The following is a 17,931-nucleotide window of genomic DNA, read 5'->3' as shown; positions in this document are numbered from 1 at the left end:
TGAGCAACAGAAGCTGAAAGTAGGAATCACAAGTACAGAACTTGAACCTCCAAATCTGGGGCAAAGAGGGAGGGAGATAACAGACATATATGCCAGCTTATTTTAGTCCATGCTTCCTGAAGCTTGACTGGTAGCTAGATCCAGAACCCCACCAATCAATAAGGCTGGACATTACATCTGAGAAGCCTAAATTTGCTCAAACCTACTTGAACATATACATTTCTATTCCTCTAAAAAACTATCAATAAAAGCCTTTTGATAGTATGTGTACTAGGCATCTGTGTTTATACACAGGTACAAATGAGATTTAACATATAGAACTAGCCCAAAATCTTTAAAAATAACTGCCAACAAATGTTTTATCTTAAAAAGAAAAAAAAAATCCTATTGGTCATGTTCTAAAAATAGTTACAGGTGATGATTGTGCAACTCCATGAATACACTAAAAACTGAATTGTACTGAATTGTACACTTTAAATGAGTGAGTTTTATGGTATGTAAATCATATCTCAACATAAGTTTATACTGAGATAAGCATATCTCAATGTAAGAAAAAAGTTTCTGTGCTCCGCCTTAGCGACCTGGGGTTCGCAGATTTGGATCCCAGGCAAGGACGTACATACCACTCATGAAGCCATGCTGTGGCAGTGTCCCATATACAAAATAGAGGAAGACTGGCACACATGTTAGCTCAGGGCCACTCTTCCTCAAGCAGAAACAGGAAGACTGGCAACCAATCTTCCTCACCAAATAAACAGATAAATAAAGCTGTCAGAAAAAATTTTTTAAAAAAAACACATTGGTCAGCACATTCTTATGCTTCTCTAAAGTTACAATAATTTGCTGAACTGACAGTACTTTCTACATTTTACTACTTTGGATTATAAGAATTTACCAAGCTTTATAAAACTCTACCCTGAGCATATAAGAAAAGATGCCCAAATAAAAAAAGAAAAAAAAAAGGGCCAGGAAATAAATTACGTTATTACTCTAATACTAAAGCTCAGCTCACTTTTTAAAAACATTATTGACTGATTATTAGCTAACTGGGGACAGTCACAGGCAGACACCATGATTCACTACTAATGCAACTTGGCAAACCCTGTGAATAAGCAGAAGGAAGACAAAGAAGTGAAGCAAAGAACAAGCTCAAACTGGAGCCCTCTTCTCTCCTCATTCTCAAAATGTGGTTCAAGCACTATCCACATCAAAAAAACTTGCAGCTTTTATTTAACAAGTATATCACTAAACGCCAACCTACAGCTACATAATCAAAATGTCTGGGAGTTGAGTCTATTAATTTGCATTTTAAGAAGCCTATGGGTTATTCTTAAACTCCGTCAAGTTTGAAACTCTTCTCCGTTCATGAACCTTCTTCAATTAAGTAGTCAAGCTGCTTGTTTAATCAAATTCTCTCTGCTCTGTCAAAGGCCTTGAAGTGGCAAATACTGCTTCAATATTAACTAATATTAAGAGAGAGAAATACTGTGACCTACATAGATCATTTTGTCTCCTAACTACGAAACTTACCAGTATTTTTTAAAAGACTGCAATTTAAAGCCTGGAGGTGGAGGATGAAGGAGTGGGTAGGAGATAGGGAGGAAATTATGCAAAGAAAATATTTTTCTTGATTTTTTTTCCTACTCAAAATGAGAAAAGAAACTGCCCAATAAACCAGGAAAAGAAGGACATCTGTAAATTGATACAGTATTAAGTACCAGTATACATTATTTTCATTCAATCGTAAGATTGGCCATTAATTTGTATGTATCATTTAAGAAACTGGTTATGAAAAGCAAGTGTTAATAAGTTTTCTTTAATGAAGTAGAGAAGGATTAGAAAGAAAAACACATATATATTCTTTTTTATACTACTAGGCTTAGTTTTATATAAAGACTTTTAAAAAGCCACTCTCATGAATTAAGATTAAAAGATAGATTTTTAAGAAAAGATTACCATTTGGTGCAGTGGGAGGTGACCAGATACCATAATATTTTGGCAAATATTTTCGTAGCTCTAAAAGAACACCATCAGTACAATCAGCAGCATAAACCTGAAACAAAGAGAAATATAACATTTGCATGTTAGCTTTCTTATAATGCTTTATAATTGCTATATATTTCTCAAATAAAACAATACTGTTGAATCACAATTTATCTGGTCTGAGTTTCAATTTGGAAGTAAATTTGGAAAAAGCAAAAAAAAAAGATTACTGTGCGTCTCCAGTGAAAAACTATGTGTTGTTTAGAGCAAGGTCTTCTCGGTTACTTAACTCTAGGCTTTCACTATCCTTCAACTATTTTAGAACTACGTAAGTTGTAGATAACTCTTAGCAAATACAAAATAATTCTTGTTCATAGACATGCAAATAAATTCTGGCCAGAGGAGGTTCAATTGGTGTCTCTCCACCACCCCCAAGGGATGGGGGAGTTTAGTGTCCATTTGATCACATCTATAAGCAAATTGTGATTTTACTTTCTTTAAAAAAGTTATCCTTTAACTTAATGTTAAGTCTAATTATAGCTCATTTAATTCCTTCATTTATAACCAGTAAGAATTTTAGAAAATACTAGAAATGTTCAGATATCCTGGAACTAGGGTCTTAGTTTTTTTCCTAGAAGAGGAAACAAATATTTTTGTCTTAAAAACAACTTGTAAGACATCTTATCCAATGAAATTTCACCAGATATGGTCTACCTAATTATCCAAAACCATTAAAGTTTACTGGTATAAAATGCTTATGAAATCTTAGTATTTGCATTCTAATTATATATATCAAACCATGTCAAGTAGTTACATACAACATAACTTTACAGAATAAACTCAAGTGTGGCAGAGACTCACCAAATATTCATATGGTACGTTGTATTTCCCAGCCTCCCCTACTGAAATGTGAGCAGAAGTGATATTAGTCACTTCCAGACCAAGGTAATTAAGAGCAGGGTGTACCTTATCATCCCTCTGTTCCTGGCACAATGACAATGAGGGCAGTGTTCATGATGACGTAAAAACAAGATGGAGGAGCCAAGTATATCTCTATGTACTTACCTAAAGAAGTCCATGAAATATTTATAAGCGAAAAAGATAAAAGAACTGGAAGAGTAGAGAAGTAAACCTTCTCTTCTTATTTTAAATATAAATTTCTTAAAGTACTAGGACTGGTATTTACTGCAACATGCCAGACTTTCTACCTAAAAATGTAAGATAAAATTAACGAATATTTCCTTAAATGTATAGCTGAGCTCCCAAGAAAGAACAGAAACTAACAGGGATCTAAATAAAGAGGAAACCAAAAGCCTTAAGCTGAGCAGTGATCTGTGGGCTTCACAAAGGTCCACTATGAAGACTTGAACCAAAGGATCTCTGAATTTAGGGACCAGGCATACATGATGATAGAATTACTATATTGAAAAAGGGAGAGCAAATAAAAATCTAAATAGTGAACAGTAAAAACCTTGGCATCCCTCTCCATTCCCCTACCATTACACTACAAGAATGCTGGTGGCCAAACTGATTGAGAAAAAGAGAGAAGCAGCAAGTCAACAATATCAGGAATAAAAAGTGAGTCACAACTAGATTAGCAGAGATTTTTTTAAATACTATGAAGAACTTTGCCAAGTGGTCAATTTTGTATAAAAATATAATCTAACTATTTTACCATCACATTAACAAATAAAAAATCAAGACATTTAAGAAACTAAATCACTGGTTAAAAATATATCCCTTCCCAGGAAAGAATGAAAGGAAAAAAGAAGGATGGACAGGAAGAAAGAAAGAGACAGAGACAGACCACACGCTACTCTGATGAACTTATACTTAAGTTTTATCAAGACTTTAAGGAAAAGCTTTTGTTTTAAAAACAACTTGTAAAACATCTTATCCAATTAACTCTCACCAAATATGGTCTACCTAATTATCCAAAACCATTAAAGTTTACTGGTGTAAACTTTGGATAAATCCTTATCCGATACAAACTCTTTCATAAAATAGAAAAAGAAACACTCCTCAACTCATTCTATGAAGCTAAAAGAAACCTGATATCAAAACCAGACAAGGAAAATAATAGTTTAATCTCATTTATGAGCATGGCTGGAAAAAAATCTTAAATAAAACACTAGCAAACAAAACCCAGTAATGTGCACTATTATAAAACAAATAAAAAAGACATGTCCAAGTAAGTTTTATTCTAGACTTAATACTAGAAATCTATTATGGCATTTACCACATTAACAGATTAAAGGAAGAAACTCATATGATCATTTCAACAGATACAGAAAAGGTAGCTGAAAAGTATTCAATACCCATTCATGTTTTAAATTGTTTCTTGAAATAAAAATAGAAAAAATTCTGTCTATCTTCCCCTTTCCCAAGAAGCTAACTCGAATCAACTGCATGACAATGGGTGGGTCCCTTGCCCTCTTGCCATTGTCTCTTACTGGTGCAAGAGATGGAGGGTAGAAGAGTTGAGATCAGGTTATTTACTTCTCTAGTTCCCTCCTTATTAGTTCATGTCTTCTCACAAAGTTAGCTTCCTGGGTTTTAGTAACCACTCCCTCTCCTTGCCCTTTCGGCCCAGGGGTGCTATAGCATTATCTCTTGCAGGTGGCCTTAAACTCTGACTGCACCTTTGTAGACAGTCCTTTTATTAAACTGCCAGAAAGCACATTTATTTCTTGACAGAACCCTCACTCACACAAAAGGCAATTTCCTTAATCTGCGCAGAAGTAGCTATCAAAAACTTAGAGTCATACTTTAATGGGGAAATGTCAGAAGCACTTCTGTTAAATGAGAGGAACATGCCCCCATCATTACTTCAATGCAGGACTAGACTGGAAGTCCTTGAGAGAAGTAACTGGAATCAAAAGGGACAAACAAAACTTCCAATCACAGAAGATATAACTGTCTATACAGAAAACAATTAGAATTGTTAGAGAAGCTCAGATAAATACAAGTTAATAAGAGTTCAGTAAGATTACTATATGTAAGAACACTATAGAAATATCTATTTCACTCATATATTAGCAATCATTGGAAAACGTACTTCAAAAGAATACTGTTTACAATAGAAACAAAAAAAGTACCTAGAATAAATTCAACAAATTATGTACAAGACTTTTACAGAATAAATATAAAATACTTTCTTCAAAATAAAGGCAGTGTGGAGAAGTTAAACGCATATTCTACAGCTACACTGCTTACATTCAAATCCTGAGGCCACCATTAACTATTTGAACAATCTTGGTCAAGTTATTTAAACTAATCATGCTGTAGTGTGCACGTACCGTATGGTCATGCAACGCATAACAACGCTTTGGTCAACAATGGACTGGATATACGACAGTGGTCCTGTAAGATTAGTACCATATCCTAGGTATGTAGTAGGCTATACTATCTGCGCTTGTGTAAGTACACTCTATGATGTTAGCACGACCAGGAAATCGCCTAACGACGCATTTCTCAGGACGTATCCCCGTCATTAAGTGACACACGACTATATATAAAATGAGGATAATAACTAACAGTGCCTAACTCACAGGTTGTTGTGAGGATTAACTCAGTTAATATTGGTAAAGCATTTATAGCAATGCTTGTTTTTCATTTTAGCTTGTATTGTTTTTTTTCACTTGCACCTAAATTTAAGAGCTAAAGCTATAAAATTCTTAGAAGAAAATAGCGTAAATCTTCATGACCTTGGATATGACACCAAAAGCACAAGGAACAAAAGAAAAAACAAGATAAACTGGACTTCAAAATTTAAAAACATTTGTGCTTCAAAAGATACTACCAAGAAAGTGAAAAGACAATCCAAAGAATGAGAGAAAATCTTTGCAAATCATAGATCTGATAAGGGGCTTATATCTAGAATATGGAAAGAATTCCTAAAACTAAATAAACAAGACAACCCAATGAAAAAATGAGCAAAGGGTCTGAAGATACATTATTCCAGAGAAGATATAAACATGGCAATAAGTACAAGAAAAGATGCTCAACATAATGAGCCATTAGAGAAATACAAATCAAAACAAACCACAATGAGATTAACACTTCACACTCACTCAGATGGCCGTTAAACAAAGCAAAACAAATCAAACAAGCATTGTTTGTGGAACAATATGTGGAACTCTCACATATTGCTGATGAAAATATAAAATGGTGCAGCCGCTTTGGGAAATAATGTGACAGTTCCTCAAAAAGATAAATGTAGAATTATCATATGACTTAGCAATTCCACTCCCAGGTATATATCCAAAGAAAATGGAAACAGGAACTCAAACAAATACTTATACATGAATGTTCACAGCAGCACTATTTACAAAAGCCAAAAGGTGGAAACAATCCAAATGTCCATCAATGGGTGAATGGATAAACAAAATGTGGTAGGTAAGTACAATGGAATATTACTCAGCTATAAATAGGAACAAAATACTAATGCTTACTTTAATGTAGATGAACCTTAAAAACATTACACTAAACAAAAGACGCTAGACACAAAAGATTACATATTGTATAAGTCCATTTATATGAAATACCTTGAATAGGCAAGTCCACAGAAAGCAGATTGGTGGTTACCAGTGAATGGGGGGAAGGAAGAATAGGGCATCATGGCTTAACTGGCACAAGGTTTTCTTTTGCATGATGAAAATGTTTTGAAACTAGACAGAGGTGGTGGTTGAAAAACACTACCAATGTACTAAAAAGTATCCTAGTTATATGGTTAACTAAGATGTTAAGCATGCCTCTTCCCCCTCCCCCACTTTGGTGATTCAACGTACACATTAGCCTATTTAAGGCTCTAAGAAATCCTGTAGTAAAAACACTTATTTACACTCAGTATTTCTGAGAAATATAAAGTCTCTCAGTTAAGTGTTTTTCAAAATGTAAGTCATCTCATTAATTGAAGTCAATTTAGTGGATCAGAATAAGGATCTTTAAAAAATGAAGTAGAATAGAAAATACTACACTGCATCAGTAAAGATAAGCATTGTATTTCATGAAGCTTTTGTTTCAGTCACATATACAGTATACTAGGACTTGCTGTCAAATGTATTTCTTACTGACTCACCACCAGAAAACAATGAAAAACACTTTGAATACAACAAAACAAATCTTACCTCACTTACCATATTATAGAATTCCAGCTCTCTTGGACCCCTTGGAGGTGGCTGTAACTGTTTCAAAACTGTGCCATCTGGATGTTGCAATATACCTATAAAACAAAAATTGAATACACTTTAATGCTTTAACAATATTGTACCTTGCATTATAGGATAGATTTGTACCTGAAGTTACAGATAAACAACTTTCATAAATTTAAGCTTTTCCTTTTACTTATTTCAGAAATTTTAACATTCATGCAACACATTTCAGTTCTTGTTATACACAAAGCACCAGAAAAAAAATTCTAAGTAGCTTGGCTTTATTGTCTCCAACCACTACTCCCCAGTAGCGCTCTCAGACTTTCTAATAAATAGAACATTTATGTACATTTTTATAGAAATTCTTTGGTAACAGACTTTCCAAGAGATGCTAATTTATAGTTAAAACAAGAAGTTGAAAGCAGAAGCATAAACTGATGCCACTTTTATTAGCAGAAAAAAAAATACATGTTAATGGTAGTCCTATATGAACTTCTTACTTTGTAATTTTTTATAAGTTTCTCTCATCTGTTACAAGAAAGCAACTAAAAATTTTTCCTGATTCAGATGCACTATGTACAGCTGTACAGATAGTAGGAGGGCACATAGCCAATGGGAAAAGTGGGGGCTGAAATCAGGCACCAAGCCTGGAGCAGGAAGGGGCACTTTTACAATCAGCCCACTCAAAGCAGGAGCCCTTTCCTAAAGTCATCATATATGTACTAGCACTGGCCCTGTCCCTATACTATGAAGACTCATTCTCAAACTTACATGTTAAAATCTTAAACTTTCATATACTGAGATTTTACAAAATCATGCTAAACACAATAGGGCTCAAATAAATCTATTTATAATTTTGAAATATGCTATTAAGTTTCTATTTCTTTTGGCAAGTGTCAGGAATTTTTAATCATGACAAAAACGCAGAATTTAATCAACAAAAGCAGAAAGTTGCAACTTAAGAAATACAATAATCACGTTTGTTTTAAGACCTAGACACAGAACAGAAAGGAGGTAAACAGTAATCTGTACGGATATAAGGGAGAGTGATGTCAGCATCATGGCAGAGTAAGAGGTTCCCTGTGTCTCTCACCTCTAAACTACAACCAGACAGACATCCACTGAGCAACACAGGATTCCCTAAACAGCACAAGACGCCCAAGAGATCCAGGCAGCTTTATATCTGAAGGTGGGTGGACTAGACCCCGGGGAAGCAGTGGAACTAGAAAAGCAGTCCTCTGCCCCACCCACAGCAGCAGTAACCCAGGACATGGATCCTCACACAGTGGCCTGAATGACTGCAAGAGGAGGCAAGGGCAGCATGGCCCTGGGCACCTGAATGCCAGTGAGGTGGTGGCAGCCCCTCATGCACAAACACCCAGAAGGCGGCAGTAGCAGCCCCATGTGCGTCTGCAAAGTCCAGAAGTAGCGACAGCCAGTGCACGAATGCCTAAGGGGCAGCAACGGCAGCACTGCAGTGCTGCCCCACAACAGTCAGTGGAATGGCGGCAGAGGCAGTGGCTCAACCTGCACAACTGCAAGCAGACAGGGCGGGAGCACCCAGCCCCCAGTGGCAGCACCCTGACACCAATTCCACCAGCAGCAGAGGCTGCATATGAGTCCCTTGTCCCATGCACCCCCACCAGGGACAGCGACACCTGTGAACCCAGTACCCCTGGCAGTGGTACAACCAGCATCCCCAGACAACCGGGCAACAGCAACACAGGTGGTGCCTGGGACAACAGCATCTGAGCCCAGAGAGAGCCAGTGGACGAACACGAGACTCAGGTGACTGGAATCAAATTAACCAAAGCCATATCCAAATAAGAGAAGGTGATATCTACCACAAATGAACTGGCAGAGGATCAATTCATCAGACACCCTAAAGAACTACAGTCACATGGCAGAACAGAAGGAAAATGACAACTTTCCAGAAACCAAATCTGAAGTCCCAAAAGTTTACAATCTAAGTGACAGAGAATTCAAAACAGCAGTCATAAAGAAACTCAATGAATTACAAGAAATTCAGAAAGTTCAATGAGCTCAGGAATAAAATTAATGAACAGAAGGAATACTTCACCAATGAGCCTGAAGCTCTACAAAAACCAAACAGAAATTCTGGATATGAAGAACACAATTAATGAGATAAAAAATATAGAAAACATAAAAAAGAGAGCAGACCCCATGGAGGAGAAACTTAATGAGCTTGAAGATAGAAACACAGACATGATTCAGGTGGAGAAGGAGAGAGAACTAAGATTTTTTTAAAAATGAAGAAATTCTTTTTCATGTCAAGAAATATCCAACTCAATTAGGAAAAGTAAGACAAGATTATAGGTATCCCAGAGGAAGAAGCGAGGAGAAGGAAGCAGAGAGCTTATTCAAAGAAATAATAGCTGAGAACTTCCCAAACTTGGGGAAGGAAGTGGACACCTGAGTAAATAAGGCTAATAGAACTCCTAATTGCATCAAACCAAAAAGACCTTCTCCAAGGCATATAATATTAAAACTGTCAAAAGTCAATGACAAAGAAAAATACTAAAGGCAGAAAGACAGAAGAAAATAATGTACAAAGGATCCTTCACCAGGCTTTCAGTGGATTTCTCAGAAGAAACCATATAGATAAGATTGTTGGTAAGCAGTTAAAAGATTTTAGGACTTCAGGGGCCGGCTCTGTGGTCAAGTGGTTAAGTTCGCATGCTCCGCTGCTGCGGCCCAGGGTTCGGATCCTGGGCACAGACATGGCACCGCTGGTCAGGCCACGTTGAGGTGGCGTCCCACATCCCACAACTAGAAGGACCTGCCACTAAGATATACAACTATGTATGGGGCGGGGGTGGGGGGGGGGGGGGTTTGGGGAGATAAAGCAGAAAAAAAACAAGATTGGCAACAGTTGTTAGCTCAGGTGCCGATCTTAAAAAAAAAAAAAAAAAGATTTTAGGACTTCAAGGAGTAGTTTAATATAACTAAAAATTTCTGAAGAGAAATTCTGTTCCCAAAGGTTGGGATGTAGAACAAGAAAGGCCTTCCCATCCATGGAGTGCTGAGATGGTAAACAGCAAACATGAAATCTAAGACACAAACCACTATTAAAAGGCAGGATGGGAGCACTGGCTTGCTTTTGGCAGAGCATGGGAAGATGGGGCCACCTTACAAGGCAGTAAAAATAATTCACCTAACATTTTCAACAAATGGCTAAAGGACAAGTGTAGGTTAGGGAGAGAGTACAGATGGTCCCTAATATAACAATTGTTCAACTTATGAATTTTCTTCGATGCACATCTAGCAATATGCATTCAGTACAAACTGGACTTCAAATTTTGATATTTCTCAGGCTAGCAATATGCACTGTGATTCTCTCTCACGATGCAGGGCAGCAGCAGAGACCCGCAGCTCCCAGTTAGCTGTGCAATCACAAGGGTGAACAACTGATACACTTCCAACCATTTTGTACCCATACAACCATTCTGTTTTTCACTTTCAGTTCAGTATTCAATAAACTACACGACATATTCAACACTTTATTATAAAATAGGCTCTGTGTTAGATGATTTTGCCCAACTGTAGGCTAATGTAAGTGTTCTGAGCACATTTAAGGAAGGCTAGGCTAAGCTATGACGTTCAGTAGGTTTGATGTATTAAACACAGTTTCAACTTATGATATTTTCAATTTACAATGGATTTATCAGGACATAGTCCCATCATAAGTCAAGGAAGATTTCTACAGAACTCTTGAGAAGCTGCAAACACTTGCAGCATCTTCTCCAGGGATCTCTCTTCCAGTCCCTCAAGAGAAAGACTGGGGTAAGGAAAACCCCACCTCTCAAAAAAACCCAGAAAAAGGGACCCTCAGGGGTAGGAAGAGAGGAAGTCCTTGAGGAAGGCAGACACCACTATTATAGAAAAAAAGACCTCCCAGGACCTCTTGCCCCGTGAACAAAACTCTTAAGCTTCCAGGATAAGGGCAGTAAATCATGCTGCCCCCCAAGGCACAGGTGATCCACTGTGGACAGGCAAATGTTAAAAGAAAAAATCCTCTAATCCTGGGGAGCCGAGAGAGCAGAAAACGATAACGGGTTCACAGTTTAGAGGTCTCCTATTACAGGGGAAGGAAAGGAAACTCATGTAAAGCACCTGCTAAAGAGTTTGACTCCCACAAAAAAAAAGGTGTAGGATCACTGAAAAAGCCCATCACAAGACTCAAGGTCACAGGGCCTTCCTAATATTGAAACTGGACCAGGCAACACAGGACACCCCTACAGCCTAGTCCAGGCCTGCAATCACCAAGTAATCAGCAACAGTAATCTATATTTGAAGGAGGGGAATGAACACGAAGAAAAACTCTCTCTGAGGCATGAGTGCACAAGGAAGAACTAAAGCAGAGGGTTAAACAGCAATACTGAGAAAAATCCTCTGGCAAACCAGCCCCACTTTAAACATAACTTACATAAACATAATTTACAACATAGGTATTTCAAGCACATGGTGCACTGAAGGTGGATTGGTCTGCTCAGGTTTCTATAACAAAATACCATAGACTGGGTGGCTTCAACAACAAACAATTTATTTTCTCACAGTTATAGAAGCTAGAAGTCCCAGACCAAGGTGCCAGCCAATTCGGATCCTGGTGAGAGCTATCTTCCTGGTTTGCAGACGGCTGCCTTCTCACTTTGTCCTCCCATGGCAGGGAGAGAGAGAGAGAGCATGCTTGCTCCTGTCTCTTTTCATAAGGATACTAAGCTTACTGGATCAGGCCCTCACCATTATAACCTCATTATCTTAACTATCTCCATAAAGGCCCTATCTCCAAATACAATCATATTGGGGCTTGGTGTTTCAACATATGAATTTGGAAGAATACGACATTCAGTCCATAACAGAAGGTAACTATAACAACAACAAAGGTCAAGGCTGGCTCTACTCCTGACTAGACTGGCTCAATCACTAACATGAACAGCCCAGCAGAAAAGGCATATTTATTTCAGGCATAAATAATGTTTGCTCCAGTTGCTTCAATCCTACACATGCTGTCCAGAATTTAATAAAAAAATTACAAGACATGAAAAAGCAAGGGAAAAAATACTGCCAAGAGACAGTGCAACATACAGAATAGTTTCAGTGATGACACTGATGTTAGAATTATCAAAGCAACTTAAAATAAATATAATTGCTGTTAAAGGTTGTAATAGAAAAGGTAAACAACATGAATGAAAAGATGGAAAATTTCAGCAGAACAAAAATTTAAGAGAAAAAAATGGAATGATAGAAATAAAAAACTGTGGTAACAGACAAAAAATGCTTTCTACGGGCTCATCAGTAGACACAAAACAGCAGAGGAAGGAATCAGTGACTCTGATATCAAGTCAACAGAAATTACCCAAAGTGAATCGCAAAGGGAGAGAAAAAAAGAGTGGAAAAAATCTGAAGAGAGAATCCAAGATCTGTAGAATAATATCAAACAGTCTGAGAAAAGATCTTTAGAATCTCAGGAAAAAAATGAGAGAAAGGCACACCAATGTTCACTGCAGCCATAAGTCATAAGAGCCAAGAGGTGGAAGCAATCTAAATGTCCATCAACAGATAAATGGATAAGAAAATGTGGTATGTACATATAACAGAATATTATTCAGCCTTAAAGAAGGAAATTCTTTGATATGCTACAACATGGATGAACCTTAAGGGCACACGCTAAGTGAAATAAGCCAGTCACTGAAGTACAAATACTGTGTGATTCCACTTACATGAGGTATCTAAAGTGGTCAAACTCTTAGAACAGCAATTACAATGCTGTTTTCCAGGAGCTGGTGGGAAGGTAAAAGGGTGATTTGTTGTTTGATGGATACAGAGTTTCAGTTTTGCAGGATGAAAAAGTTCTAGGAGATATGTTGCACAAAAACGAGCATATCGTTAAACATTACTGTACTGTACACTTAAAAATGGCTAAGATGGTAAATTTTATGTTTTGGTTTTTTACCACAATAAAAAAAATTGTGTATTCAGTGGAATTACAACTATGTAAAATAAATGCATGTTATACTTTCTATCTGTGGATGGAACATTCTAGGTAATTTTTAACCCTTTATTGTCACTTTTTCTAGAAATTTCTACAATAAACACATACCGTTTTTATTATTGAAAAAATAACATAAAAAATACATACATGCTAAAATAATTATACATCTGTACAATCTCAATTACATAAACAAGTTATTTAAAAAGACTGGAAGGGAAAAATTTTTTAATGACAGAAAGAGTTTGAGGAAATACTTGACAATGTCCAAAATGTTCTAAAACTAATGAAAAACATAAAAACACAGAATCAAGAAGCTTACAGAATCCTAAATAGGACATAAAAAACAAACTCCTAGACATTTTAAATATAAAGACACAGATGGCTTAAAGGGATGCGAAAAAATATATACCAGCAAGTACTACTCACAAGAAAGTTGATATATTAATATTATTATATATCAGACACAGGAGAGTTCAAGAAAAGGAAAATTATCATAGAGAGAGGGACATTTCCTAATGATAAGAAAGTCAATTCATTCGGACACAACAAGCCTAAATGTGTATACCTAATAATAAAGCTTCAAAATACACGAAACAAAAACTGACAGAACCAAGAGACTGGCCTGGTGGCGTAGTAAAGTTTGCATGATCCACTTTGGCAGTCCAGGGTGTACTGGTTCGGATCCTGGGTGCAGACCTACAAGCCACTCATCAAGTCATGAGGCTTCCTCAAGCAAAAAGAGGAATATTGGCAACAGATGTTAGCTCAGGGGTAACCTTCCTCACCAAAAAACAAACCAAACAAAAAAACTGTCAGAAAAGATACACAAACCCACAATTACTCTCAATAATTGATAAAACAAGTATAGAGAGCATTAGTAATGATATAAAAAATTTGAACAACAGTATCAAACAACTAGACCACACTGACACCTAGAATGCTACATCCAACAGAATATACATTTTTTCCATGTACAAATGAAACATTTCCCAAGACTGACCATGTGCTGGACTATAAAAAACAAGACTAAAATCTAAAAGGACTGAAATCACACAGAATATTCTCTGACCTTAACAAAAATAAGACTAAGATATTTGAGAAAAATACCAAATTAGATGGAAAGTAAACACATTTCTAATTAATCCATGGGTCAAAATTCACAAGTGAAATTAGAAAATATTTTAACTAAATGATAATGAAAACTCAACACATCAAAATTTGTGGACTGTACCTAAAGTACTACTTAGTGCTTAGAAGAAAATGTGCAGTTTTAAATGTTTGTGTTACAAAAGAAAACAGGTTCCAACTTAAGATGACAGAAAAAGAAAATATTAACCCCAAATAAGTGGAAAGAGAGGAGCAAAAAATTCAATAAAATAAGAGTGAACAATGGAGAAAAATCAGTGAAACTTAGAGTCTCTAAGACCACTAAAACTGATAAACCTCCATCTAGATGGAACAAGAAAAAAAAAGGAAACAGAAATTACCATTATGAGGAATAAATGAAAGATGGGATATGACTACAAATCCTACAAACATTAAAATCCTAAGAGAATTATGAACTTCATACCAATAAATCTTAGATGAATGAACAAATTCCTTTAGATACAAATTATTAAAACTGCACAAGAATAGAAAATCTGAGTTGTCCTATGTCTACAAAAAAACATTCAATTCATAATTTTAAATATCCTGAGACAACTGTAGGTCAAAATGAGTTCACTAGTAAATTCTATCAAACATTTACAGAAAAAAATACCAATCTTACCAAATTTGTTCACAAAACAGAAAAGCAGGAAATATTTCCCTACTCTTTTTATGAAGCCACCATAGTCTTGATTTTTAAAAACCCCAACAAAGACTTAAAAGAAAATTACACACAATTATCTCAAATGAACAGTCACAGAAATCTTTACTGAAATATTAGTAAACCTAATCCAGCAATATATACAGAATAATTTATCATGATCATATAGACATTATTCCAGGAATGCAAGGTTGGCTTAAATATTCCAAAATGAGTAAATATTTTGATGTTTTGGGGAGACAGAGTTCTCAATGAGAAAGAAGGGACATACAAATATAAAACAGGGAGAGGCAAAGAACCACCCTGTGGTAACAGATGTAAATTATCAGTGAGTATGAACTCAAATGTTTAAGAATATGAAATTATGTATTTCTTAGTCAAATCTGCTAAAAGGATAAACAGCAACCACACCCAAGTAACAGTAAGTACACCTGGTGCAAAGATCTTGATTTTTAAACAGCTTTTACCACTAAAGGAACCAGGTTCTTGAAAAAATGGCTCATTCCAGGGCAGAGATGAGGAAAGTACAAGATGAACATGGAATATTTTTTTATGCCAGAAAGTGAGAAAATGTTTTAAAATAAAAAAAGGGAAATGCTGAAAAGACAAAGTAGCCAGCTTGAAGAAGCTCCCATTGCCCAAATCTAGAACAATTTGAGCATCAAAATAAGCAGCAACAATAATGGGTAAGATTCATTCATTGAAGTTTGAAAAATCCATTAGTCCATCCTGATAACGAAAGAGAAAGAGAAGGGAAACTTACATTCCTTAAAGTAGAATGCCAACTAATAAATGTAACAGGAATGACAGAGAAAATTACTATTTTGCAACTATCATAGTAATAAGTGAGTTGGTCAAATATTGTCAATGGATGCTTATCACGTTGGGTGAAAACTTAGATGAGGAGGAACAAGATATTTAACAGTCTCAAAATATTCTTCTCAAATCACTTAATTACAATAGGAAAAATAAAAGCTTTACAGTGGAAAAATCTGGCAGACATCATTTAACCAAGTTGATCAAAGTTATATCACCAGTAATGCAACTGACATCCGTGCTTTATGATGCTTCAAGAACACAACATAACTCACAGAGTGTTCTTCCCAAAAATGCATTAATCTGAATCTAATTATAAGGAAACAATCAAACTTAATTTAAAGGATATTCTAAAAAGCCATATGCCTATATTTTCAAATATTTCATAGTTATGAAGCATAAAGAAAAATGAGAATCTGCTCCAAATGACAGGCAACAAGAGTCATAACAACTAAATGCAACGTGTAGTCGTGGATGAGGAAAAATTTCTACAAAGGATATTACAGGAATAATGGCAAAGATGAATGTTAAATATTCTAAATTTGCTAATTTTACCATGGTAAGGTAATGTTCTTATTTTTAGGAGATACACACTTTATTTAGAGGAAAGGAGTTATGTTTGCAATTTAGTCTTAAATGGTTCTGCAGAATCATTATCAAATAAAGAAAGTGATAAAGCTAATGTGGCAAAATATTATGAAAGGTATACATCAGTTCATTGCACTATTCTTGCAACTATTCTGTAAGTTTGAAATTTCTCCAAAATAAAATTCTTTAAAAAGACAGTATAATTTGCAATAGCATCAACTACTTAGCAAAAACCTAGTGAATGTTGTGTAAGACCTCTTCACTGATAACTATGACTCTCTAAGCGAAACTAAAAAAGGCCTAAATAGAGAGATATACCATGTTCAAGTATTGGAAGACTCAGTATTACAAAGGAATCAATTCTCACCAAAGCAATCTATAGATTCAAAGCAGACACAAAACCTTATCAGGTTTCTTAGGAAAAGAAAAGACAAGTTGATTTAAAATCTATAGGGAAATGCAAAGGACCAGAAATAGACAAGACAATCTTGAAAAAAATGAGATGCTTATTGTACCATACATCAAGACTTATAACGCAACTTGAATTAAGACAGTGAGATATTATTGCTAGGGTAAAAAAATCAATCAACAAAAATTAATGAAAGTCCAAAAGCAAATCTAGAAAACTGATTGAAAAAACTGGGGTATATACACACAATGGAGCACAACTGAACTATAAAAAAGGGTGAGGCAGCACTCTGTGAACTGACACTATGGACTTCTAGGATATATTGTTAGGTTTAAAAAGCACAGTGTAAAGCCAGCCCTGATGGCTTAGTGGTTAAAGTTCAGCAGGCTCTGCTTTGGCAGCCAAGGTTCAGTTCCCAGGCAAGAAACCACACTACTAGTCAGTAGCCATGTTGTAGCGGTGGCTCACATAGAAGAACTGGAAGGACCTACAACTAGAATATACAACTATGTACCGGCGTTTTGAGGAGGAAAAAGGAAAAAAGAAAGAAGTGCAAAACACTATATAAGCATACTACTTTTTGTGTCAGAAAGAAAGAGAAATGAGAAAACACAGAGATCTGCGTATTTTTGCAACAAGAAACTCATAAAGGATAAATGAGAAAACAATGAAACTGGTTACCCACAAGGGATGCTGAGGAATAGGATGGAGTGACAGGGAATGGAGTGACACTTCTAATAAACTTTTCATAAAGTTTTGACTTTTGGAAGCATGTTAATTTTATAAGCATTCAAAAATATATAATCAAATAAACAAAAATGAAGAGAGGGAACTGAATTTAAACAGAAACAAATGAATCCAATTGTATTTCAAACAAATAATATTACAACAGAGAAGAGGGAGTAAAAATAACAAGAAAAAAACCTTCCAATCCAAATAACTTTTGAAGTTTCCAACCACATCCCCTCAGTATACGGCAATCTCATCCTGAATTCTTTATTCTAGGTTTGTTTTCTGCAGTAATATGGGTATAAAAATTCTGAAAATTATAGGATTGGGAAAAAAAACCAAAACCATTAATATTCTTGGAAGCCAGGGTCCTCACTGAGGTAGACGGGAAGTCCAAATTTAGAATCAGGAAAAGAACTCCGTAGAGTTGGAA

The 17,931-nt window shown here is 35.8% G+C and overlaps 1 protein-coding gene across 2 annotated transcripts in view; it reads right to left on the bottom strand.

Annotated features, from left to right (window-relative positions):
* The window catches only part of IPMK (inositol polyphosphate multikinase), a 41,128-nt gene that overhangs the window by 18,423 nt on the left and 4,774 nt on the right, over window positions 1-17,931 (bottom strand). The window contains exons 2-3 of one of the 2 annotated variants that reach the window (XM_046652943.1): window positions 7,113-7,207; window positions 1,957-2,053 (exon numbers count right to left, since the gene is read on the bottom strand). In XM_046652943.1, coding sequence (XP_046508899.1) covers window positions 1,957-2,053; window positions 7,113-7,207 — 192 coding nt within the window. The remainder of the gene's footprint in view (window positions 1-1,956; window positions 2,054-7,112; window positions 7,208-17,931) is intronic. The other variant, XM_046652944.1, reaches the window with a different exon arrangement.

The sequence above is a fragment of the Equus quagga genome, chromosome 2, assembly GCF_021613505.1.
Source record: "Equus quagga isolate Etosha38 chromosome 2, UCLA_HA_Equagga_1.0, whole genome shotgun sequence".
Classification (NCBI taxonomy): domain Eukaryota; kingdom Metazoa; phylum Chordata; class Mammalia; order Perissodactyla; family Equidae; genus Equus; species Equus quagga.
Note: the sequence above shows the minus strand (reverse complement) of the source record. Positions and strands in the feature narration are given on the sequence as shown.